At 40.9% G+C, this 26248-nt stretch overlaps 1 protein-coding gene across 2 annotated transcripts in view; it reads right to left on the bottom strand.

Annotated features, from left to right (window-relative positions):
• Positions 1 to 26248, bottom strand: part of myo1ea (myosin IEa) — a 58852-nt gene that overhangs the window by 9915 nt on the left and 22689 nt on the right. For both annotated transcript variants that reach the window (XM_061754681.1, XM_061754690.1), the window contains exons 4-19: positions 25692 to 25786; positions 18742 to 18829; positions 17113 to 17202; positions 15198 to 15329; positions 14870 to 15004; positions 14640 to 14772; positions 12806 to 13002; positions 12339 to 12419; positions 11743 to 11829; positions 11559 to 11642; positions 9439 to 9606; positions 8102 to 8187; positions 5694 to 5775; positions 4491 to 4597; positions 3511 to 3609; positions 2423 to 2567 (exon numbers count right to left, since the gene is read on the bottom strand). In XM_061754681.1, coding sequence (XP_061610665.1) covers positions 2423 to 2567; positions 3511 to 3609; positions 4491 to 4597; positions 5694 to 5775; positions 8102 to 8187; positions 9439 to 9606; positions 11559 to 11642; positions 11743 to 11829; positions 12339 to 12419; positions 12806 to 13002; positions 14640 to 14772; positions 14870 to 15004; positions 15198 to 15329; positions 17113 to 17202; positions 18742 to 18829; positions 25692 to 25786 — 1809 coding nt within the window. The remainder of the gene's footprint in view (positions 1 to 2422; positions 2568 to 3510; positions 3610 to 4490; positions 4598 to 5693; positions 5776 to 8101; positions 8188 to 9438; positions 9607 to 11558; positions 11643 to 11742; positions 11830 to 12338; positions 12420 to 12805; positions 13003 to 14639; positions 14773 to 14869; positions 15005 to 15197; positions 15330 to 17112; positions 17203 to 18741; positions 18830 to 25691; positions 25787 to 26248) is intronic.

Raw genomic sequence — 26248 nt, 5'->3', positions numbered from 1 at the left:
AACCCCCAAGCCTCATTGGATTTTACGACCCATTCATCTTTTTCATGGGTCATTTGTTTGCCATGTACAGACAGCCTCTAATTTTTTGAAGACTTGTGTTTTTCGCTTTATTTACTGCATTTCTATTTTAAAACTACCATCGTTTATTAGTAGAGCAACGCACGTAGACCGATAATCGAACAATACTCGCAGTCATTCCTCCTTTCTCCTCTTCGAAGAACAACTAATATTCCTGCAGATTACTAAAGAGCTGAGACATGTCCGTGTATAGCTACATGTATTACACTACCCCCAGGTGGCTAAAGCATGCACACCAGGAGGAGCTGCACAATGACCATTGAACTGAAGCAAAAAAAATGAATGAATATTTAATCATCATTACTGTATGTATTTATAAAGTACAACATTCTCGAGGGATATTTTTCGACAGTGGGGAAAGAAAAAAGATCCACGAACAATACAGTCATATCACTTCTACAGTAAGATTTGTACAGGTACAACAAAGTGGGAAGTATAATATTATTGACTGTGCTAACTATTCTGGAATGCCCCTCCCCCAGAAATGAAAGCAGCTACCTGTGTAAAATGTTGAAATTACGGGATCCATTCCCACACACGCACATCTGCATTTTGGGCTGTTTTACTGCTGCTTCTCCTCCTGTCTCTTACAGCATTTTAACACAAAAAGTCACTTCGGCCAGTGTATGCATAACATAGGGCTTAGCTGTACGAATTGAAGTTCTGGCCAGATCGTCCATCACCACTTTAGGTCTTTGCGACCATCTGGTTTGGCATCAAACAATCTTCACTTGTCCGAAAACTAATTAGCCAGCTTCTGTCTTATCGCATAGAAAGGTTTGTTTTGAGAAGCCTGTCAGCCGCTTTCATTCTGTGCGATATTTGACTTTCATAAGCGCACCTCAGTGACGTGGACTTTGAGCGTGAGGCGGGGGAGCGCGCTGGTGAATAAGTAACATTCAGCATCAGCTGTGAGGATGAATTAAGACTGAGTTGTCTGTGCATTCATTTTCTACACATGCGCGCGAGCGTGTGTGCGATGTATACAAATCTCATCAGACTTGACACAAGCGGCGCTTTCATAGAAAATGGCCGGGGTGGAAAAAAGACGAGCCTATTGGATGTTGTGTCAACTCGGCAACCACACTGCGCACTTTGTTGAGTCAATGCTGACGCGGGGCGAGGGCTCGGGTGGCGTCGCCTCCCCAAAGACGAGCAACCGCCCGTGATTTGGGATACTCATGCCTATGCAAAGCCGTTTGACCATTTATTCCATGTCCCTGATATCCTGCTTAAGGTCCATTTACTGTACTAGTATGCTTTTCGTCCTCACTAGCAAAGACAATTTAGCGCACTATTGTAGTAGACAACTTGGGCACACGAGGTGAATGACTGTCTTAGTAGCAACAATTTTCCACGACTGTATGACATTTCAGCACAGTAGTAGGACAACTTTGGCATACTAGTAGAATAACTACGTTACTAAATTGCTAAATCTTTGCACTAGTTGACATCTGCTTGTTACTACTAGTACTACTTAATTGCTAGGTGCTAACTAGTAGAATTGTATATTGGTACTAGTAGCGTGCCTTAATAGTAACATATTTGTCCTACTAGTATGCCATAGTTGTCCTATTAGTGTGCAGAAATATCATAGCACAGTAGTGTAAAAAAAAAAACATCAATACTACTAGTATGTTTGTTGTCCTCACTAGCGAGACAAAACAAGACAAAGTTGTTCTACTAGTGCCCTCAAAAGAGCAAGGAAAATAAATGCTTAAAAAGCTTTATGCAAAGCATTTATTCAATATCCTTGATATCTAGCTTCAGCTCCTTATACTAGTATGCTCATTATCTCCCCCCCCCCCCCCCCCCACCCCCTAGTAAGGCAATTCATTGCACTAGTAGAACAACTAAGTCTTCCAAGTAACTTTTTTCCACAACTGTATAGTATGACAATTACATTTCCCTAATGAGGCAAAACTACTAGTGGTACTAGTAGTACAGACCAGGAGGCTACTAGTGCGTGACACTTATCTACTATTTGGAGTGTTACTACTAGCGCAGCATAGCAGTTTATTGCTTAGCTTTAATTGCATCTTAATAGGCCAAAGGAGGCACTAGCAGTGGAGAAAAATGTTACTAGTAGGACACAGTCATTTTACTAATGCACCTTAGTTATTCTACTTGTGCGCTGAATTGTCTTACTAGTGAGGACAAAGAGTGCACTAATACATGCAGAAGGTGGGTTCTTATCTCAACCACTTATTCGCCGTTTTGTGACCAGGACAAAGCCAGGTCTAATATAAAATTAGTGCTTTGGCGCCAAGGAACTATGCTGAAGTGAGTTGAGGAGCTTCGACTAAAACGTGCAGAGAAGGTGACGGCGCGAGGCCAAACGTACCGACTCGGGGGCTTTGACGAACACCTTGGTGCGACCCAGCTGGAACTGATCTTGGTCCATGTTGACGGAGCGCATGAGGTGAAGGACACCTTGTTTTTCGTCTCCTTGCCATGAGGGCCACGACTCTTTGGTCAGGATGGCGTACCTGCAAAAACAAAGCTCAATTGCTTGGTATTCCTTCCTTGCTTTACGCCTTCCTCGTTTAGTCACTCTTTGAACTTTGTTGATTACTTTTCTCCCTTCTCGTCAGCAGGGCTTAATGTATTTGTCTTTTATTTCCCAAACTCATTACTAGCGCAAAGACTTCCGACCAGTCGCGCATCGTTACAGAGGAGGTTTTTCAACCTGTTTAACATGACATTAAATGACAGACATTCAATGACAGATTCAGAATTTCACACGAGGACATCAAAATATGCTTGAAGTCTTGCATGCAGGCAATTCAAGCAAGGTATTTGCAGATTTAAGACTTGTTTCGAAGACATTTTTATCGGCACTTTGAACACATTTCAGACCTCTCACTCACTAATGAAACCGAATGAAGGCTGATGGCTCTGCTCATTGCAATTTCCATTACGTTAAAACGCAAAACACTAATTACTTTACAAAGTTGTAGGCAGGAAATGTAGCAATGTTGTATATTGTATTTGGCATTTGAAAGCCCTTTGAACGGACGTGTTTCAAGATTACGTGTCATCTATCCTAATCAAGGAAGTAGTTTTATTACCCGAGGTGATTGTAGCCAAATGTTGAACTGTTTGAAATTGTCCTTTTATTAACTCTGATCCTCTGTGTTACATTGTGTTTTGTTTTATTTTTAAATCCCAATGATGATGTTTTTCACATGTTTAAATAAAGGATACATTAAAAAAAATACAAGCTGATTCTGATTTCAGTCGTGTTTTTCCCCGGAATCTCCAACTTGCAACTGTCGCAAACTCAAAAAGAGGCACTCTCCTTACCAAATGGCCTTTGATGTACAAGTTTATTAAGAAAATCCCTAAAGATCCAAAGATGGTTCATTAAAATCTTTTAAATGCGCTGCTTGTCGCAATAAGAAGGGCTCTTCATGTTGGAAATTGTGTTACCTGTTGAGGAACTTCCTGAAGACACGGCGGTAGGCGTAGCCAGCGCGCCTCACCCTAATGTTCTCCTTCAGGCCCAGATATTCCACCTGGTGCTTCACACTGGACACACGCAAACACGAGGATCAACAAAATGTTGGCTGACTTTTATGTATTTGGACACAGTCTGGACCTCCATAAAAGCCTAGTACGTACAGTGAACACCCGCTATATCGCGCTTTATTTTTCGCGCTGCTGCTGTATCACAGATTTTCAATAACAATAATATAAATATAGATATTTTTAACAGAACTACAATTAGCAGCTAAATTGTTACCTGCATGGATAGAAACATGCTGCATCTTGCCCATGAGACTCAATTACTGAAAAAGTGTGTCAATATAGTAATGGCCCCAATACAAGTGGACATTAACAGCAAAGAGTCAAAAAAAAATTCCTCAAGCCGCACCTTCATCCGAATGTGCACTAAAATGTATGAGTTGTCCCATGTCAGGAGGAATTTGGTTATGTATATTTTTAGTGTGTAATTATGCTAGGTTTTAACTAACGCACAATTCAGGCTTGGTAGAGGATTTAACATGAACCCCTGCAGTTGATTTCCAAGTATCAATACAAAGGTAAACTGATCTCACTGAGAATGTTACTACATGACTAACCACTTTGTCATTGTATGCATATGAGCTACTTTTTCCCCCCAACATGTGCCTCCAACAATCTATTTCGTACAGTCCGACTTCCTGTCAAAACAGGGGCTCCGGTGCAAATTAATGGGCCGGACTCACAACAGGAAGTTCATAGACCGTGAACAATACAAGACGTACTTCTCAGCCCCGTGAGTGGGAAACTGAAAGAAAGCGATAAAGAAGGGGAACATCCCACACTCGTCATTAAGATGGCTTTTAGATGGGGAAGTAAAAAAAAATGGATGGCGGAGAACGGAAGCCAATGATAAAGAAAGAAGTTGGGAGGACTAGCTCGCTTACCGGCCCTCTTCCCAATCTCTGGGTTTCTTGGTCTCGTTGGGTTTGATACAGCGGATGTAATGAGGCGTACATTTCATCAGCGTGCTCACCAGGTCATTGGCTTGTTTCTGGGTGGTGGGAAAACAAGGCAGTTATTAATATGCTGGCCGTGAGGTAGCCCTGCACAATATAGAGAGAGCCCATAGAAGAGCGGTATCAAAAAGACAAAAATGCTCAAGTAGCTAAAAAAGGTAAACCGGGGAAAGTAACAACCACAATAGAGATAAACAACAATGAAAGGTATACCTAATGTTTTGACCATATAGCATATCATATATTTAATGGTCCTCTTATAGGGCCATAGTCTTTTTTTTTTTTTTAAACACGCCTGGCTTGGGCACCTTCAAGGTACACACGTATTCTCCCGTAATGACCTCTGGCCCACCCACCGCACATAAGCGGCTCAAGCCCAAGCACCAAAGTGGCGTGACTCATTGAAGCCCGAGGGTGGCTGTAACTTCTGGAGTGTGGCGTTTTCCGAAGACGTGAATGCTACAGAAACCAATTTGGAAAATATACACACTTTTAATGTGAAATTAATTAATTCATTCATTCATTATGTGTGTGCAAGCACCAAAGAGGCGTGACTCATTGAAGTCTGAGTGTGGCTGTAATTTCTGGTGGGTGGAGTTTTAAGACATACGTATTAATGCTATCGAAACCAATTTGGAAAATGTCCACACTTTTAATGTGAAATTAACATCTGTAGGAATTTAATCTTCGCCAGTGACATGTGTGCACCGTTGACATGCCGACCGCTCCAACACACTTTGTAGGAGAATTTTATTTTTTTTAAGTCTGTATGAAATAAATCCAATAAAAGTAATTCAAATCATCTCATTGGAACTTCCAGCTAAACACCATCTTATATTTGGTGCAGTTCTCCACAACTTCAAAATACAACCGCAATAATATATCGTTAAATGAATCCCTCTGTGATGGTGTCAATCAAAACTGAGCATATTATCTTAGTGAAGGTACTGTAGAATGTTTGATACAGGCTCTTGTATTGTTCCGAATGTTGTGTCCAGTAAGTCCATAATACAAATGATCTGGCTTTTTCTAAAGGACATCAAACAAACAAACAAACAAACACACTTACACTTGCACACATGCACACTCACAGAAACAAATGTGGACACACACCGAAACACCCACACACACCTTAATTTTACTGCCTGCAGTAGTGGGCCGACCCTTCTTCTCCGCATTGAGGTTTTCGGGGAAGAGAGCTCTGAAAAAAGCTCTGTTGGAGGACAAAGTAAGCAGAGTAGTCACTATCAACATTCATTCAACATCATCTCTTGGCAGCCAAAAACAAAGTTAATGATTCTATAACCGAAAAGGCCTTCAATCAGTGTCAACCATTTACATTTCAAATCTAACTGGAGGTCACAGGTGCAGATGGTTAAACTAGGAAATGATTTGCTCATACTCATTGGAACGAATCGTCCCTGTGAAAGTGGAAGCACAAACGTTTCTGGGCTTTTACTTGATCAGGGAACGGATGACAACCGTTTGACCCAAAATGCCTTTTGTAGTTCTTTATTGAACATGGAACCCTATCTAGATCTTCAGACTGGATGCCTCACTATGAAGCAGTCTCTGTGTGATTTGATGGTTACTGACCAGCAAAGTGAAACAAGCATAATACTGGAATTGTAAATATTTTCAAATACAGTGGTGCCTAAGAGTTGAATTTGTTCTGCGACCGAGCTTGTAACTCAAATTACTTGGATATCAAATCCATTTTCCCAATTTAAATGAATTAAAATGTCATTAATCTGTTCCAGGCCCCTCTATTATTAACAAAGAAAAATAGTACTTTATTGTAAAATATAAGAACATGATGAAACATAAAACCATTGTTTTCTGCATTATATACTGTTTTATGAAGTATAATTAAGGCAGAAGGAGGACGTCCAGGCACATGCCAGCATAATATTTTGTTTTACCACGTAATGCGTTTTTGTAGCTGTAGCTGTTTTGTTGTTCTTTCTTGCGTTGGAATTCTTCGCCCATGTTGTTCTCGATGTGGATTTATTTAGATTTGAGCGCGGAACTAAAAGCTGGGTGGCCAGAGAACAAAGGCCCCGCAGGTTACGTGTGCTAATAACATCCAGTTGACACCGGTCATCCCTTTATTCTCATTGAATCTGCTATGGTGAAGAACTAGGCAGTTCCCTTCCCTTCCGAGCTTCCTTCATGACGGCCACACGTTTTATTGCATGTACCTTGAGTTGTGAGTTGAATTTGTTGTGTGACCAAGCTTGTATCTCAATTGACTTGTTCATCAAATCAATTGTCCACATTGAAATGAACTAAAATATCATAAATCCATTCCAGCCCCCCCAAAAACCACCACATTTTTGTGATTTGTTTTTAATAAAGAAATAGTGCTGTTGTTTATGAGAACTTGATTCCTAGGGATCCTAGCGTCTCATTCTCCGGTGTGATCCGGCTGACGCTGTAGAAGGGGAAGTAAGAAGCGAGAGGAGAGGATTGAAAAAAAAAAAAAGAGCCAGTACTTTGAGAAGGAAGGAGAATTTTTATTTTTTTAATAACAACTATAGTTTTACTTTTCCTTATCTGTGGGTTCAGTTTTCTGTGATATAAAAAAATGAGACCAAGATTAAAAAAAACATTTCAAAACTTTTCCCACTATTTATGTCAACTATAACTTGTACAACTCAATTGGAAAAAAATAAATCTTTTTGACTTTGGAAGTAAAAGTAAACTGTGGTTGCACAAGTGTGCACATCCTCATGACTGGGGATGCGACTAATTAACTATTTTAATTCAAACTCATGTTAAACTGGAGTCCATTTAAAGAGACTTTTATTAACCCTAAATAAAGTTCAGTAAAGTTTAGTACTTTTACTGACATTTTTATCTAGCAGAATTTATTTATTTTTTTTTTTTTTTGCTTTCTAGCAGAACCCTGAAGATTTTGTGCTACCACTGACTATTTGGAACTTTTCATAACTCCTTCCACCTTGACTAAGGCCCTGAAGCATGATGTTGCCATCACTATGCTGCATGGTAGGGACGGTGTTCTTTTGGTGATGAGCAATGTTGTGTTTGTGTCAAACCTTTTGAAATTACAACCAATTAGTTCAACTTTGGTTTCATCAGACCATAACACATTTTCCCTCATGCATTTGGGGGATTTCACGTTTTGGCAAAATGTGGAAACCAAGGTTGAACATTTTAGTTTCGACAAACAAACCTTCATACAGTCTTCAATGACCCTAACCTGCATATTTTTTTTTATATGGGAGGAAGAACCCAGAGAAAACTCATGCAATCAAGGGGAGAACATGCAAACTCCATGCAGGACACTCGACTGTGAGGTAGACATGCTAACCACTATATGCCATCGTGCTGCCTTAATGGGAACAAACCAACCGTGAAAAACATCCAGGTAGACAAATTCAAAATTGTAGACAGGAGGTTGCATATACAAGTAAGTAACGCCTACGCCAATGAAAACAACCCCTCTTTTGCAAAAGAAAAACAAATCTGAGTCCAATGTGATCAGGTGTGGCTGCAATGAAATAGAAGTTACTCACATTTGACTGCTCTGCATCAACTCAATGAGGTCATTGAATAGAACGTCTCTGTTCCTTTCACAGAATCCTTCTGCATCGTAGGACACCTGGAAAGGAGGAGAGGGCCATTATGGGAGGTTAAGCTACAGTATTTAAACCTTGAGGTTGATGAAAATAGCACATGTGGGAAAATAATATTGCTCTTCATCGATAGATTGTATTTTATGAGGTCGCGGGGAAGAGTGTTGGGTAAAGACAAATTATTTACTCCTCCCAGGTGTTGTGTGGTATTAAAAGTGGAGCATAAATTGATCCGTGTTATCCCTCCACTTTAGTAGCCTGAGAATGGAGGAATGTTTATAGCCTGGTCATGGGAGCCCCTCAAGTCATTACGGCATGGCTCATTAAGCATGCGGCATGTGTGCCAGGTCGAGGCCAACAAACATCTGGAGGAGGAGGGCGGCCAACCGCCAGAGCTCGATACGTGAATACTGAAAAAAAAAAAAAACGGCTGCGTATTAAGTGTCGCGTTGTTACGTAACAGGTTTTTCTGAACTTCCATAAATATACAAAGCAGACATGCTAGAGGTGTTAGTTTAAAGCCCAAACAGTAATGACATCGCCACCAGAAGTAAAACCAGCACAAGTGTAAGCTATATTTATAAGGAGCAGCAGCAATACCCATACTGACACCACTGAAATAACAATTTAATAATGCTGCACACCACTAACCACTACACAAGGTGGACTAACCTTTGGCTCATAAATACAGTGAGGACGAGTGAGCTAAGATATAAAAATATACAGTGGTGCCTTGAGATATTGAGTTTTTTTTTTTTTTGTAGCACTCTACAGTATTGTACTTCATAAAAACATACAGTAATATCATAATTCAACAGAAAATAAAGAATTAAACACTTTGTGCATCATGATTAAGTCACTGCGGCGCCTTCTGGCGTGCGCCTTGGCCACCAGGCAATATAATACAGTCATGCGGATACAAGCGAAGAAGAGTTTCACAACTACTGTAAATGACTCCGAAAACTGCAGTAATATTAGTTGTTTTGCGCAGGGTATAAAGAATATATGCCTGTGAGTATTGTTGTTTGGGTTCAACTATCCGTTGCTTGAAGCATTATATAACCCCGCCACATAGATGCTAGTTTGGTTAGCCCATCTATAGCGTTTTGCATTGTGTGTTAGCATTACATTGTTACATGAATACCTCTCTGACTTTTCATTCAAAATTAAGTAACATTATCCCTCTAATTGGAGAATCTTTTATCCGCGTCATTAGACTTTTGTGCTGTGCGTGTACCTAACGAGAGGATGTTCATGTTTATAGAGAGCGGACCGACCTTGCCAGCGTAGTGGTGGATGATGAAGCCTTGGTTCCAGCTGTTAAAGTGCTCGTGAGTGTTTATCTGCATGCGGAGCTTCTGCAGCATGGTCTGGTCCGCCCCCTCGCCGACTGCGTGCATGGTGGCGCACACGTCGTCCAGGATGCTCATGATGCCGGGGGGATTCTGCGAAAGACCGGTTAAAACACTGCTTTATCACTATCCCTAGCCTTTAATCCTACATCTGGTACACGATATTTTTTGTTGTTGATTTGTGCCAACTGCAATTTCCATTGAACTATGTACGGAGAGAACCTGTTTAAAATGATTATTCCTATAAAGTAATTTTTTCTTGTACATTTAATAGGGCAGCACGGTGGGACTAATGGTTAACTCAGACTGAATCCATAAAAATGTGTGTATATGATTACATTAAATTTGTGTGCCGATTAAAAAAAATATTTCGGCTCTCTTCTAATGAACATTTTCTATAGGTGTGAATGTGAGTGTGAATGCTTGTTTGTCTGTATGTGAGCTTTCCATTGGCTGGCGAACAGAGACTTCCAATTTGGTGACGCTTCTTTATATCAGTATCTCCTTGTTAATTATTGATTCGTCCAAACGTGTTAGGAAAATACAAACAAAAAGCAAACGGATCAATCTCGAGGACAATGATGAGCTACCACCCCGAATAAGTACCATGAGCGGTTGATGATAAATGGGCCCCTCAATATTATCATGGTTACAGGGGATTATCTGGCCATAGAGAAGACACAGTATAAATCAGAGTGTGTGGTGCGGTGTGGGGGGGCTGGTCCGGTCAACAGTGTTAACAGTGTGTCGCACTCAACACACAGACACAAGTAGTGCCTTGTTAAGGGCAATGTGAACATGCAGCTGATATGGAGCCACTGTATGCCTCCTCTCTGACACAACCAGCTTGTTTTAAAGCTCTTAAACATCTCAGTGGGACGGATGAAACTCATTATAACCACGCTTAATCACACACTAAGCTACTAGTTGAAAGAGGACAATTCTACTTTTAGCATTGTAGACAGGAGAAGGAAGAGAACACTTCAATTTACAAGTTTACATTCTAGGCAAAAGAATCACTGCCCAAGTACAGTTCAGTTGTATTTAACTTTTAAGGTCAATACATTTCCATATAATCTTTAAGAACTGTTTGTTTTTAAACGGCTATTTAGGTACAATTTTTATTTAACTTGCGTATAAGTACAATACATATTAATTGAATCGCTATTTCAAAATTTTATTTTCCCCACATTCACATTCATACACATACACACACACACATACTTTTGTAGTAATAAAACCTTTGTCTTGTTTTTAGTGAAAACAAAGGCATACCACGCTTCATTCAGCATTTTAATGTTGGTCATGATGGTTGTGGTTGTCGTAAAAAGTTTGCGAACAATTGCTTTAAATGATTAAATGGGCTGTGTTAATACTAACAAGGTCCTCTATCAATGTTTATGTATAAAGAAATGGGTCTTTTGTGTGATGATGGACTAATTTGTATTTAGTTTCATATTTATTTGATTTTAAATATTTGTCTTTTGCATGCCTAAAGCTCTTCCTTAATTGAAAAATCAAGTGTTTGAATACTAATGTGCCATAACATTAGGTATAGTCGCACAGTCCATCTCATACTACACTCTAAGAAAGATTCTGCTTTTCCCAAGATAATGTTAATTTGAGTGTACAGTGAATCTCTGCATATTCACGGTTGGGCATTTGCAGATTTGCGGTATTTGCCCCGTGAGTATGTTTCTTCTCACGGTTGCAGTTTGCAGCCACGTAGAACGACATTATATCGACTGGTGATTTTATTATTTTGGTTACCGTAGATAGCTAGCTACATGAGAGGGCCTAATATAAGCTAATATCATAAATACTCTGTTAAATTAGTAGCTTGTTGACAGGGTCCAGTAAAATTGAGCCTTATTACTTTTATGAAGGCGACATTTTTTAAAACAGTTAATGCAACATTAGATTGAGCCTTCATTGACAGATGTAGGCGAAACCAATAAGTTTTCGTTGAATATATCTGTGACATGGGTGTTATTATTATATTGTTAATATTGTGACAATGTGTATATACTGTGCAGGTTATTTACTTTGCTCTCGATGAGGTCACAGACAATCTTGTTATTGAAGTACTCAATAGGAGTCCACTTGATGCCCTCCTGAACATATTCCTCCTACAAACACACACATAGAAGAAACAGAGTATAAACCACCTATCGAGGCCGAAATTGATTCAGTCATGTAAAAAGAACAAATGATGTTGAGGAGCGTCACCTGTTCAGCCTTTAGAGTCAGCTCAATGAAAATTTGCTGCAGTTTTTCATTCACAAAGTTGATGCAGAACTGCTCAAAGCCATTTTTCTAAAGAGGAGGGAGACAATACGTGGTTAATAAAAGGCAAACACGTTAAGTGAGCTTTGTCTTCTGCTCGGGACGGATATCCTCTGAGCTCAGTGGGCTTTGTTTGGGGGGGGGGGGGAGCTTTAAGCAGGCTGCCTGCTACAAAGAGGAAAAGCCACATTGTGTAATTGACGGCACATACAATGGACCTCCTGCTCGTCTGCATCTTCCTGTCTTGACGACCTTTTCAGACTGCGCTGGAGAGAACATTGCAACTGCCGAATTTGATTGCATTCACAGGCTGTAATGTTGACGTCTTATGAGCAATCCAGAGCAGCGCAACAACAATCCAATGAACCCCACTAAACAAACGCATAATCAGATTAGACGTACATGTTGGCATCTGCTCTTTCAATCAGGAGATGGGACCCGTAGTTCAGTCTGATCCTGTGTGTTTAATCTGTTTATATGTCCTATCTTAATACCTGTTAATTTAATGGTTACTTTGTGTCAGCTTGTCAAACACTCACTTGGAAAATCTCAAATCCGTAAATGTCCAAAACGCCGATATTCAACTCCTGGTGATCCTTCACCATGGCTTTGTTGATGGACTGAAGAGAGAGGGGAAAAAAAAAAAAAAAAAAAAAAAAAAGAAGGCCTATATTAAATTACATTAAGCTTAAACTTGGTGAATGCACTGTATATTAGCATGTAACAACGCTTGGTAAGGTTTAACAAAGTACTCAAAACAGTACAGTGCAGTATAGTATACATTGGTTGGAGTCTTAGTAGTAGTTAGCTTACTAACTTTATTCAAACTCTTAGCTTAGTACATTCATGCGAAATCTATTATTTGGTCTATAAAGGGCCTCATAGTGACAAAACTATGAACTAAAGAAATTTCCTCAAGCGTGATAAATGAGGTAAAAAGATGAAATCTGAATACTTCATTCTATGATGATTCTAACTATGTCTAAGTCCAATGTATAACGGCTACCTCAACCAGGAAGTCAAAGACACGCGAGTGCAATGCTTTGGAGAGGGCGTCGCGCGTGTAACACGCCTGCTCCACGTTCAAGGTCACGTCAATGGACTCAAGGGCACTGCCCCATTTGCTGTCCATCTTGCGGCTGGTCAGTTTCTCCTTTAGACGATTCTGGTCAATACCCAGCAAGAAGGCAGGGAACGCTAGAACTGTAAGGGGAAAGGAAAAGAGGGAGAAAGTCACGCTTTGAGTTGTGATGGAATTGTTGAGCTGAAATTGTAAAAAGAAGTGACAGAGAACAGACAAGTGTGCAAATGGAACATAGCAGTGACGATTGTACGACTGTTACATCCACATTCTGTGTGCTATTCACGCTTATCAAGAGTCGATTAAGTCTCTCTAACCCGAAAAGCGTCTACGTGTGACATCAGTGTGTTCAAATTTAGAAAACGGTGGCATTTGGTATTATGTAATTGAAAGAATACTCGTCATGAAAAATGACTACTGAATACAAGCTGCTGAAAAAAAAGGGCTAGCACATATAGCAGCTCATTTGCCCCAACTTGGCGTTGATGCTGTCCCCTGAGAGCACCTCCCTGACTTATTAATGTGACTCACTTCCCTAAAAGGAAATGGCCCTCAAGTCTGCACATTGACTGCGTCTGGGAATGCATCAGTCCAATAGTTCCCCTTTTGGGACAATATGCTCCGAGTGGGTGCAAAAGTCACCTTTTGCTGCACCATGGGCGGTTTTTGTTCGTCAAAGTGGCAGCTTGCAGGAATGTGCCAGACAGAAAGACAGATGATCAGGCAAAAAGCCAAAAGGACAGACTGACAGGCGGACAGGTAGGCAGTAAGAAACTGACCACACAAGTTGACAGAATATCAGAAAGGTGGGGGCAAACAGACACACATTCAGGCAGACATACAGAGAAAGAAGCAGACAAATAGGCAGGTAGGTAGACGGAGACAAAAGCAGACCAACAGACATAGGAACATTTCGATTCATAACGGAGATGGGCAAAAACAGAAACACAGAGACAGAGGTAAACAGAAAAAAAGGGAACGAAAAGACAGTTACCAGACAGTGTAAAAGAGGTGGAGAATGCCGTTTTGAAATGAGAGTTTGGCACTTTAGGTAGCTGTGATGGCTTTCACCATGGCTGTGCAAAATAAAGTTTCAAGTGATGGAACTGGAAGTGTCAGTGGAAGAGGCAAACAAATATGACTGAGTTTCGGAAAAGTAATCTATCGCTATGATAATTCAGGAGAAGTCACCAACTGCAAAAAAAATCCACGTTCTATTTGGTGTAATTCATCCAGAGTGCATGGGAATTGGATGTATCTGGCCATCTTGCATAACATTGCCCAGACGCAAGGAAATGCAGAGTGGAAAGTTGTTTTGTAAAAAGCCCCCCTGATCCACTTTCCCAGCCCTCTCTGGCATAGAGTATTTGAAAGATTCTTCTGAGATCCTCCATAGCTCCATCGCCACAGCCATCTTGATGTCGTCCATGTGTTCAAAAAAAGGTTCCTTTGATGAATCCCTTGAGCTTGGGAAAAATGAAAAAAATAAATCAATAAATCACAGCGCCAGGTTGGGTGAGAAGGGATTTGCGTGCCTGAGCCTTTGGTAAATCGAAAGATGGAATAAGACAGAAAAGCAGACAGACAATTGACAGACTTGCAGGCACACAGAAAGACTGAAAGTGATTGAAACAAGCCAGTAAGACCGAAAAACAAGGGACACCGACAAGCAAATAAAGAAACAGACTAGTGAGACACAGTGGTAACCACACACTGGTGGCATCTAGGCCCAGTATGTCCAGTAGGTGAGACCACTTACACTCTTCACTCTCCACAGCAGCGTAGTTGCCTGCCTCCTTGAAGCTGATGTTGCCCACGTGCAGGACGCCAGCCACAATCTGTAGCACCATGGCGCAGTCCGGAGCCGAGATGCCAATCACCTTCATGGCATGCTGGCAACACGCACGGCACACAGTCAGGTTAAAATTGGAGGCCACCGTGGACACACACTCTAAGACAAAAAAAAAGTATGTATTGTAGGGGTATTACCGTGGTTTCCTGGAAGTCGTTTTTGTCGTTAATGTCGTCCACTTTGTAGGAACCAGATTGGTTGAGGTAAGTGTAATAATCTAAACTTGTGATTCCCAGGCTGTTCTTCTGCTCGTCACTCGCTCCTTCTATCAACTGTACACAGACGCACGTAATGACATATAAGGAACGCTGTGATGGTTCACAATCTACATCAGATTCTGTAAAGATGGATTACAGGAATCAAAGCTCTCAAACAGCTTTAGTCCACATCCTGACTTTCCCTCATCGACTGCGTTGGCGAGCCAACCATTTCCTCATGTCTCCACAGGTCGCAAATAGCCCCCACCTGATAGAATATATGGAAACTCCTCTCGCCAGGATTCCTCATGACGACACGTGACTTCTCCAGAAGGAAGTTGGAGATTTTTCCTCCGTCTGGCTCGCCGCCGTTGCTGAACTGGATCTCAAAGTATTTCCCCTGATGGACCAGAGAGAGATTTTCACCAACGGAGTGGGCTCACATACAGGAGCTGTGGCCTCTGACGTGCTCCTGTGTATGCTTCCATATGAACATTTCACTGTCATTTTCGCTTTCTTCACCAGACGGGCGTGTAACGTAATCTCTTTTCCAGTCGCTCTCAAACTGAGAGTGGTAGCCCGACACTGAACAGAGACATTATCCAAAGACGCTACCTCAAAAGTAGTTATTTAAGGCTGTTGGAGCCAAAATAAATGGATTTTTTTCCCTGAGACAATACAGCAAGTTTGGGGGAATCTAGGGCCTGTGGGCCATACACAAAGCATTTGATCTGGCCTGCCAAGCAGTTCTAAAGACAAATATAACCAAAGAGGAACCCACATGGTCATAATATAGAATAAACCTCTGTTCAATGTTTGCATCATATAAATTTAGCATGGAGGACTCAAATGGTCCCTGGTAGGAAAAAGGTCCCCTACTTTGCAACACAGCTTTGTCTCTTAAGTGGAAACTAAACCACAGGACCGTTTCATTGGAACGGTTGGCTTTCCTTTTAGCAAGTATTGAGAGATGCCACCGTGGAATTTCTGTCCAAACAGGATAAAATAATTTACTTTGAATGAGTTACATATAAAGTATTATTACAGGAATAAAGTCCTATTTTTTTTGGGGTGGGGGGGGGGGGGGGGGGGGGGGGGCAATTTTGGATGAATAAAGACCCATTTTTAGAAATAAAGGCATTTTGTCCAGAAAAAAAAAGGTCCTATATTACAGGAATGAAGTAGTAATTTTGAAATTCACTTTCTTCCCTCGTAAGCTTTGACGTCAATGTCATAATAAAATGACAAAAGTCTTCGTTAGAAAGAGCTTGTAAGAAAATATATGCCTTTGCACTTGTTAATCATAACCTCATATCATCTTTTGTTTCAGTGTGAGGATAAAAAAAGTCGACCTTTTTCCTCTCTTTCTCTGATATTGCCTTCACTTCGCTGTGAGGAGTTGCTTGTGGAAGGGCAGTTCAATGAAGCAGATGACTGCCTGTTCATATGTGTATATGACCATATTAATGTGTATATGACCATATTAATTACAATATTTTCATGCACGTGACGGTGCAAGTGACCATTAACTTAATTCCGTTTCCTCTATGAGGGTTAATTTAACATTTAAAGTGTGACCTAGCCTTCGAATGGATTTCAAAGCTTTTCACGTCTCGAGAAAAATCCACATTCCGGGAATTCTACCCACCTGCAGACGTCAATGAGTCATGCCTCTCAAGCCGTTACGCGCAAACTGGCCGGGTACGCGCGAGGGGTGTGTCAGAAACCAAAATTGGCGTAACTTGAAGACGCGCAAACCAGGCGTGTAAAATGCTGACTTACGCACAATTGGGAGAACATGGCCCAAAGTGCTTGTCCTGTCTCATCTACTAAAAATATGATTTACATTTGTTTTTTCCTCATAACATGACATAATTTTTTCCTCAAAAAAACATTTGACCTTTTTAAGACCCATGGCATTTCGGTCATACATGTGGTAGTTACAGTATGTTTAATTGTCATTAGGGTTATGAGGGGGTCCTCGGAAAAATGACCTAAATAAAAAGTACTCCTACTCTAAATGCTCTTATATTAGCACCAATAGCATCTTCAGGATAATCTCAAATTTCAGTGGTGTGTCTTTTTAATGCAGGCTTACATTGGTTGAAATGAACATCTTTCTTTTAAAAACATATGATAAGTAAATGCGTCTGAAAATGGTTTGAGCGACTGAGAAGACTTACAAATCTACTGGAGTTGTTGTTCCTAACAGTCTTGGCGTTCCCAAAGGCTTCCAGCAGCGGGTTGGACTGCAGGATGATGTCTTTGACGTGCTGCGATGACACACAGTGACATGCGCAATGAGCGACATCTTACACACACACACACACACACACACACACAGACACACATACCGTACAGTGCATTAGGGAAAGACATCACATTCTTCACACCCTCACTACTTAGTGTGACTGGAACTTTCCACTCACACACTCTTATTGTACAAACACACACTGTCTGGAGGACATCTTTCCTTTGCGAGACATTTCTATGTCACATTCTCGTGAGATCGAAATCGCAGACTTCCAGTCACTTCATGGAGACTGGAAGGAATTTCTTTGAAATTACAGGTAGCTGTGCTGTATGTGGATATTTTGCTAGGTTGCTAGCTAACTTTGCTCACGAGCCAACATGCAGATTTTTAACTACACCACCGACTAAACTAAATAGATAAACTGAAACTACAATGGTGCCTTGAGACGCGAATGCCTTGACTTACGAGTTTTTCCAGATGCAAGCCGCTGCTTGGCCAATTTTCCGTCTTGAGATACAAGCAAACGATACGATAAGTGCACTACAGACCCCACCGCTACCACCATTAATTCGCATTAGTTGGTGGTGCCATTAAGCTGGTTTGCCAACCGCCAAGAGGAAGAACGACAAAGAATAAGACATTTGGTACAGTAGTGTTTTATGCTCAAATTTTCAATTTTTTGCAAATTATGTGGAGATCATATGTGATTACTGTGTGTTTTTATACAGTACAATACTGCAAATTATGAAAAACATGCTAGAATACTAGTTTTGGTGGTTTTTTTGGGTGGCCTGGAATGGATTAATTTCATTTCTATTCATTTCAATATGGAATGATGATTTGAAATAAACTGTTTTGATATACGAGCATGGATACAGAACAGATTAAAGGTGTATTTCAAGGCACCATCGTAAATAAAAACAATGCAAACCCTAACCACTCATAAAAAAAAAAAAAAAAACTTTTACTTCAAATTCTATATTTAATATGTTGTCTGTTACTTTTACTCAAGTATTGCGTTGAGGTACTTTTTACAAGACTGGTCGCACTATTATGATGTCACACTATTTGCTGAAGTGCTGCAGCGATCTCTATCATGCCTAGCCAGCCCGCAGTGGAAACACAAGCCAGTTTGGGTTTTAATGTTCCAGATTGTCTCGGTGAATTGAATTGAACTGTACTGTTTAATGGAAACAAGGACAATTTATTAGGCCTGCAGTTTTGATCATGTAACATCTCACACAGCCTAAAGATGTTTTCCAATTTCCATTTATAGGGGGGAAAAAAAAGGATTGAATATAAAAATGGCATCCCACTGCAAGTTGCAGTGCAGGCATTTCCTCTTCACATTTAGATCTTCATCAATCTTAGAAACATGACGTGTTTATTTCGGCGGGTGACAGATGGCTGGAGGAAGCGGTTAAGGATCTCAGCTAGTTTAATTGATTTCATGCATCACAGATCATGCAATAATTGTGGATTATAGTACAAGCAGAATGAAAAAATACTTTGGACATTATTTTTTTTTGTTTCATTTGTACGGAGAAGATAGTCTGACCTGCACCCTGGGTCCGCCTCCTGACACTCTGGAGATATATCCCATAATGTATTTGGCCGCCACAGTCTTACCGGCTCCACTCTCACCACTAAAAAAATGAAAAACAATACATAAGATATGCTTTCTCTCTCCTTATTTGTCTTTCACAGATGCACCGAATAATATGATGGAACATGCTATTGTTTACACAGTTATTAATTGTGTGATTTAAAGATCTAACATGTGCATATCCTTTTTGTCACTGTTCTTGTTTTCCCAGTTCTGGATTCTTTGTGGTTTTGGACAGTGAGTTCCTGTTTTGTGCTGGAGAACATTTCCCTGTTTCACATAATCACAGTCATAAATGTTTTGTTTTTCCTTTCTTGACATTACCCCTGTACTTTAATAACTAGTCTTTAAAGTTGCAAAATATCATTTATTTGAGAGCGTAAGGGTTAGTACACCACAAACACAATGGCTTTGCCATTTAGTTAGAGGTATCACATTTTTCAAGTATCAAATTTCTCATTAAATCTCAAGAAATGACAGTGGCATATAGTAAACACAGAGGTCAAACAAATGGGGATAGGATCAAAGATTTCCAGGAAGGCACTAGAGTGCCCCCCCCCCCCCCCCGGGAACAGCAAAAAAATGTGAACAATTGGAAGCCGCTCCCGAAAAAGTTTTTTTTAAATGTCCTGTAGATGCCACAAGATGGCAGCAAAGCACTTTTTTTTCCTATCAGACAAGGCTATGTCCTGACTAAATGAAGTCAAGTACTGTATTTGAAATGTTCATGTTCTTGTTACATGTGCGTAAGTAACCTGACCTTCACGAGATGCAGGAGCCAATCATACTGCAGCGGGGCGTGTCCTACCTAGAACACCAGGATTCCTAATAACCTGTGACTCAGTAAACCGCAGCAATATTAGTCGTTTTTCGAAAAGGTTTAAGATCATTTGCCTGTTAGTATTGTTATATCAGAATCAGAATCATCTTTATTTGCCAAGTATGTCCAAAAACACAAAAGGAATTTGTCTCCGACAACAGACAGTCAATTGACAAAGAACACTTTGGAGACAGAAAGACATTGACAAAAAAAAACTGTCACCGAGCAGTAAAGGGTTGCTAGTTATCTGGTAATGCCAGTACATTTTTTTTTTTTTTGACAATTGTACAAAAAGATGCAGAGTCCTCTAGCACTTGGAGCAGTTCGAATGACTAATATTGCAATAGTCCGGTGCAATGACCATTGTGCAAAGGGCGCCGAGACTTCAATAAAGTGACGAGTAGTGCGATAATCTGGGACAATGTTGGTTGTGCAAATGTTGCAGATACTCCTCAATCAGTGTGCAAGTGGAGCAGATGCTAACTCTGGCATGAGTGGCCGGTATATGCAAATAGTGCAGCATGGCGAGACGACTGCAGCGAGTGCACGAGTAATGTATAATTGGCCCCACAGAAATGTGACAACGAACTCAAGTCAGAAAATTGCCAGCATGTTGTAATGGAATTGTAGGTTAGGTGTTTAAGAAGTTGATCGCAAGAGGGAAGAAGCTGTTGGAATGTCTGCTAGTTCTAGTTTGCATTGCTCGGTAGCGACTACCTGAGGGAAGGAGCCGGAAGAGCCGGTGACCGGGGTGCGGAGGGTCCGAGAGGATTTTGCACGCTCTTGTCTTAGTTCTGGCAGCGTGCAAGCCCTCAATGGTGGGTAGGGGGGTACCGACAATCCTTTCAGCAGTTTTGATTGTCCGTTGCAGTCGGAGTTTGTCCTTTTTTTGTAGCAGCACCAAACCAGACTGTGGTGGAAGAACACAGGACTGATTCGATGACCGCTGTGTAAAACTGTCCCAGCAGCTCCGGTGGCAGGCCGTGGTTTCTCAGAACCCGCAGGAAGTACATCCTCTGCTGGGCCTTTTTGAGGACGGAGTTGATGTTGGTCGCCCACTTCAGGTCCTGAGAGACTGTAATTCCCAGGAACTTGAAGGTCTCGACGGTTGACACAAGGCAGCTGGACAGCGTGAGGGGCAGCTGTGGCGAAGGATGCCTCCTGAAGTCCACCATCATCTCTACAGTCTTGAGCGTGTTCAGCTCCAGGTTGTGTCGGCCGCACCACAGCTCCAGCCGCTCCGCTTCCTGTCGATATACAGACTCGTCACCGTCCTTGATGAGGCCGAAGACTTTGGTGTCATCTGCAAACTTCAGGAGTTTGACAGTCGGGTGCGCTGAGGTGCATTCGTTCGTGTAGAGAGAGAAGAGCAGCGGAGAGAGGACACAACCTTGGGGCGCCCCAGTGCTGATGCTGTGTGTGGATGAGGTGGCCTCCCCCAGCCTCACCTGCTGTGTCCTACCCGTCAGAAAGCTGTAAATCCCCTGCCAGATGGCAGGTGATTGCCTGTCTACATGCGCTAATGCACCGGTTGAGGTCAAATATCAGTTGCTCGCAGCATTATAACACTGCCACAAAAGTGCGATTCGTTTGCCCGTCTATGGCGTTTTCTATTATGTTTTGGCATTAAGATACCGGAAGGCAAAGTTGTGCGGTTGACTTAAAGACAGAACATGTCATTTTCTGTTTTATGTTTAATTTCACAGTAAAATTCAACTGGGAGTGCCCTTAAATATCTTGAAGCCTTATTTTTGTTTAAAGAATTGTTCGCTATCTGCCAAACTGCTGCTTATTGTGAAGTGAGTTGACTTGTGTTTACTACACATACAGTGTTCGTACCTCGAATTTATGCTCGCAAGTGCAAATGCAAACCAATGTATGATTCCATTTTCGTTCGCCCAAATTGTACTGTATCTATAAAGTAAATATGTAAACTGGGTAAGAGGCTTGTGCATGTAAATCCTGTTTGGTCACACTTGCCTTCATCTCTATTCCCACACCCTACACTCTACTTTCCCTTCTTGACTTTTAGGTCATACTTATTTGGACGTGTGCGGTTTGGCAGTGGATGGCTGTGTGGAGTGAGTCTTGTTTTTTGTTTCTGCGCCTTAAAGTAGAGTTGCCTTGCTAAATGCTGTGTGAGAGAAACAGCTGCAGCCTGTTAGCGGTGGCCAGAGAAGTCACGGGAGCCACTCTTCTATTAAGCCACTCTTCTATTAAGCCCCCCCCCCCCCCCCCCCCCCCCCCCAGTGCAGCACCTCCTCAGCTCGGTCAGGGCCTGCTCATTGTACACTGGAAGTGCTCACACTGCTGTATGAAACGTTTTCTATTTTGGACACATTAGTATTAAGGCTGTGGGGGGGTCAAAACCATTGTTAACATCTGCAGAGATTCAGCAACTAAAGTTAAGCATCAATTTTCAGTACTCAATGACAATAACGTCAGCAGTTTGGGTCGTAACATAACTCGAATGTCTTAATATTATCCTATGTTCTGTATTTGACAAATGACTGAATGGAGCATTTAAAAATTGAAGAGATTTTTTTTTGGGGGGGGGGACAGCTCAATGCAAAGTCTAAAAAAAAGAATTTGGAAGTGGAGAGAACCCCCACATATTCACGATTTGGCATTCGCAAATTCACATATTCGTAAATTTATTAAAAACTATCCCACGTTATTTGCTGAAAACTCACAGCCGCTGTTTTTACACTCAGGCCAAAGCAACAACCATAACGCTTTGTCGTCATCTTGTGGCAAATTGGTGCCAAGGAACTATGTTGAAGGGAGTTGAGGCGCTTCGTTAAGAGGTAGTGCTTTGCCACCGTCTTGTGGCAACTCGTTAGCAAGGAACTAATGTATGTTGTAATGGGTATAGGAGTTTATTTAGACAAAAGTAGGGCTTTGCCACCATCTTGTGGTATTTTGTTGCCAAGGAACTATGTTGAATGGCGTTGAGGAGCTTTATTTGCACAATCAACATTCTCCCAGATTATCGCACTACTCGTCACTTTAAACTGCATACACTGCTTGAAATCTCGACTCTGCATCTTTTTGCACAATTGTCAAAAACAAAATTTGTACCGGCATTACCAGATAACTAGCAACCCTTTATTGCTCAGTGACTGTTTTTTTTGTCAATGTCTTTATGTCTCCAAAGTGTTCTCTGTCAATTGACTGTCTGTTGTCGGAGACAAATTCCTTGTGTGTTTTTGGACATACTTGGCAAATAAAGATGATTCTGATTCTGATATAATTCTGTTGTCGTACTAGAGCGGCTCCAATTACCGGAGACAAATTCCTTGTGTGTTTTTTTTTTGGACATACTTGGCAAATAAAGATCATTCTGATTCTGAAAAGCAGCTCGTGCTTTATTGTCATCTTGATCATTTGCTAAAAACAATCAAGTTTATCAGTTTAAACATGAAATATCTTGTCTTTGTAGTGTATTCAATGAAATATAGGTTGAACATGATTTGCAAATCATTGTATTCAGTTTTTAATTATGTTTAACACAACGTCCCAACTTTATTGGAATTGGGGTTGTAGTCCCTGTATTCATGACAACCCAAGCGCACCATCTTTGTTGAGGGAATTAAATAACCACTGAGATTTCTACCATATCAACCTGTGTTTATATACAATAATCCGTCGTTCATCGCAAGGGTTAGGCTCCGGAAAACCACCGCAACAGGGGAAACGCGCGAAGTCGTGACCACATACGCATCTTTTTGATTATTTATACATATTTGAAAGCTGTATATGAACCTCTCCAGACTCTTATTCATTTTCCTCACACTTCCAAGAACCTCGACCACACGCTTATAAACACTTTCTATACTCTTAATTACCTTTTGAATTTGTAAATAAACAGTAATGCACACTGTATACGATGTACATTTTTTTTGTTTGAATGTTTTAGGCGAGGAAGCGGTTTTTTTTTAACCACAAAAAAAAAAAAAACAACACGCAAAATCCCACAGTATGGCAACTTATGCGCTATGAATATGAAAACAAATCCGCAATGCACTTAATCCACAATAGGTGACCCGCGACATAGCAAGGGAACACTGTACCGTACAATGGCCAGTTAAGTGCATCTGAGCATTTATTCGATATCCTTGACATCCATCTTAAGGTCCTTGTATTAGTATGCACTTTGTCCACACTAGTAGGACCACTTTTGCATGCTAGTAGAAAAAGCACAGTAATGAAGCAAAACTGTGCACTAGTTGACAACTGCATGCTAGTAGTACAAGTCGTGATTCCACTCATTAACATTTACAGTTTCACTCATAATGCTAGTAGCGCACTGATGTCAACTAGTGCATGTTTTGCGCCACTAGTAATACGTAGCTGTCCTATTAATGAGGACAAATAGCGTACTAGTCTAGTGCACCTTGAACTGGATTATCGAGCGAACGCTCAAACAACTTTCCATACACTAGCTACTAGCAGTGTGCAGACTTTAAATGATGCTGGTTATTTCTAAATACGGTGGTGTGAAATGAAAAGCAGAGCAGTGTCTGAAAATGAGCTCACGGTGAGTTTATTAAAAATAAATACATAAATAAATAAAAAAAAGAACCGAATAAGCCTGCTCTGTTGGGGATTCCATTAAAGGAGCTGCTGTTCATGTGCCATGATGAGGTGAACTTCCAACTTCTTACATGACAACACGCACTAATCACACATGCTGGGAGCTGCCTGTGTCGCAATCTGGGTGCTAAATGTATATACAGCAATAAAGTATTTGTACTTCCTTATTTCCCACCATTGCTTATATTGCTCATATTCCAAACAAATGTTGTTTTTTTTAAATTTTATTTTAAATGAATATTAATTCCAAGCAAATGTTGAAAATTTGAAACACATGCCAGTGCTGACCACACTGCCTGGCCAGCAGTTGGCGGCAGCCTTTGTTTGCCTCATCATAACACCACTTCCATGCTTTTGTTTGCTGATTTAGTCCATCGCATAATCCAACTCGGTGCCTTTATGTGCGGAAAAAACTGTACTAGCAAGTGCTCGCTGGGCAAACAACAGGCTTAAAGTGCTGAAGCAGGATTCATTCACCATGAGGTAAGCACTATCGCAACCGCGGCACTCAGGTGACTGCACCATAGGATAAAAACCCCATCATGACACATCACTCTGCTCAGCACAACTCACTCCAGAAACAACACACTGCTGGCTAATGTGACCGAAAAATGGCTTTTGATCCAAAGGAGGAGTCAAGAACCACTTCGGTGCTCTTCCGGTTTCTTTTCTGTTTTGTTTTGTTTTTTGAAATCTGGAAAGCGGGAAGTTGAAGAATAAGCACTACAGCAGCACACATCCTGACTTCAAGTCATGTCATTTATATAGCGCCAATTCACCACTTTAAGATAAAATTAGAGCCACGATTACTAGCAGACTGCCTTCGATGTTGTATTTCTTAACCTTGTAAAAACCAAACAAATCCTATGTAAACTAAATTTAAAAAATTAAAATCAAGGTTTTACTTCAGGAAACGACGAGTGCCATACGCATTTTACTAATAATCTCCACAGTAGTCAATCACGAGCAGTGTTGCTTGAAAAAGTAATCTGATTACCAATTAGAATTTACTACTTTAAAAAGTAACTTAGTGATGTAAATCAAGTAATCAGTAAAGTAATTAAGTGATATAAATCTCAAGTTAGAAATGAGAAAAAAAATCAAATGCTTTTGCGTTTGAACTCTTCAAGAATAGTAAACGCAACGACTCGTAATCGTACTTTTAAATGTGCACCACGGCCATCAGTGCATATTTCCTTTCAGCCGGGCTCATTTCAACAAGGCTGAACAATGACAGAATGGGGGAAAAAGGCGTCACTTGCCTTCAGTCGCCTGCAACAATGATCACATGGAGGAACCTGTTCGGTTTGTTCTTCTACACTCCTCCCTAATCTATCACCTCAATCGCCTTCAGACTGCCTTTCGGTTTTAACGCCGAGCTCCCAGATTATCATCTTTTGTGACTTTGACTCCCATCCTAAACATTCAGTGAGCATTGGGAGCAGACAGTTCATACCTCCTTGCCATGGCTTTTGGGTGTTCTTACCTAATGATGACACACTGGTTTTCTCTGTCGATCATCATGTTTCTGTACATGTTGTCCGCCAGAGCGTAGATGTGAGGAGGGTTCTCATACTGGGCCTGATGAGAGGGAAACAAATCACAATGACAGAATATTAGAAATGACTTGTTCAAGCATTGCACCGGCGATACATTTCCAAAAATTCGTCTCATTGTGTTGTCAGCAATGTGTCCAATCTTGGACGGCTGTTGTCCAAAAGGAAATTAAAAGCACACCAGTGAACCACACTGTTGTTTACATTTTTGATTTTTTTATTTTTTCTTGAAGCCCACACACAGTGAATGTAAAAAGTTTAAATGGGTTCATTTTGGGTTTTTGTGATGAAAAAAAAAAGATAAATAGATAAAGATAACTAATTTTTTAAATCATTATTGTGACCTATAACGTACATAGATTAAAACTGAATTGAATTTTTATATTGAAATCTTTTCGACTGGGGACAAGGGATTTGGCTGTGCTCAGGATTAACCATCCATCCATCCATTTTTCCGTACCGCTTTTCCTCGTCCGTGAAAAAGACG

This window comes from Phyllopteryx taeniolatus, chromosome 2 (assembly GCF_024500385.1).
Source record: "Phyllopteryx taeniolatus isolate TA_2022b chromosome 2, UOR_Ptae_1.2, whole genome shotgun sequence".
NCBI lineage: Eukaryota > Metazoa > Chordata > Actinopteri > Syngnathiformes > Syngnathidae > Phyllopteryx > Phyllopteryx taeniolatus.
Note: the sequence above shows the minus strand (reverse complement) of the source record. Positions and strands in the feature narration are given on the sequence as shown.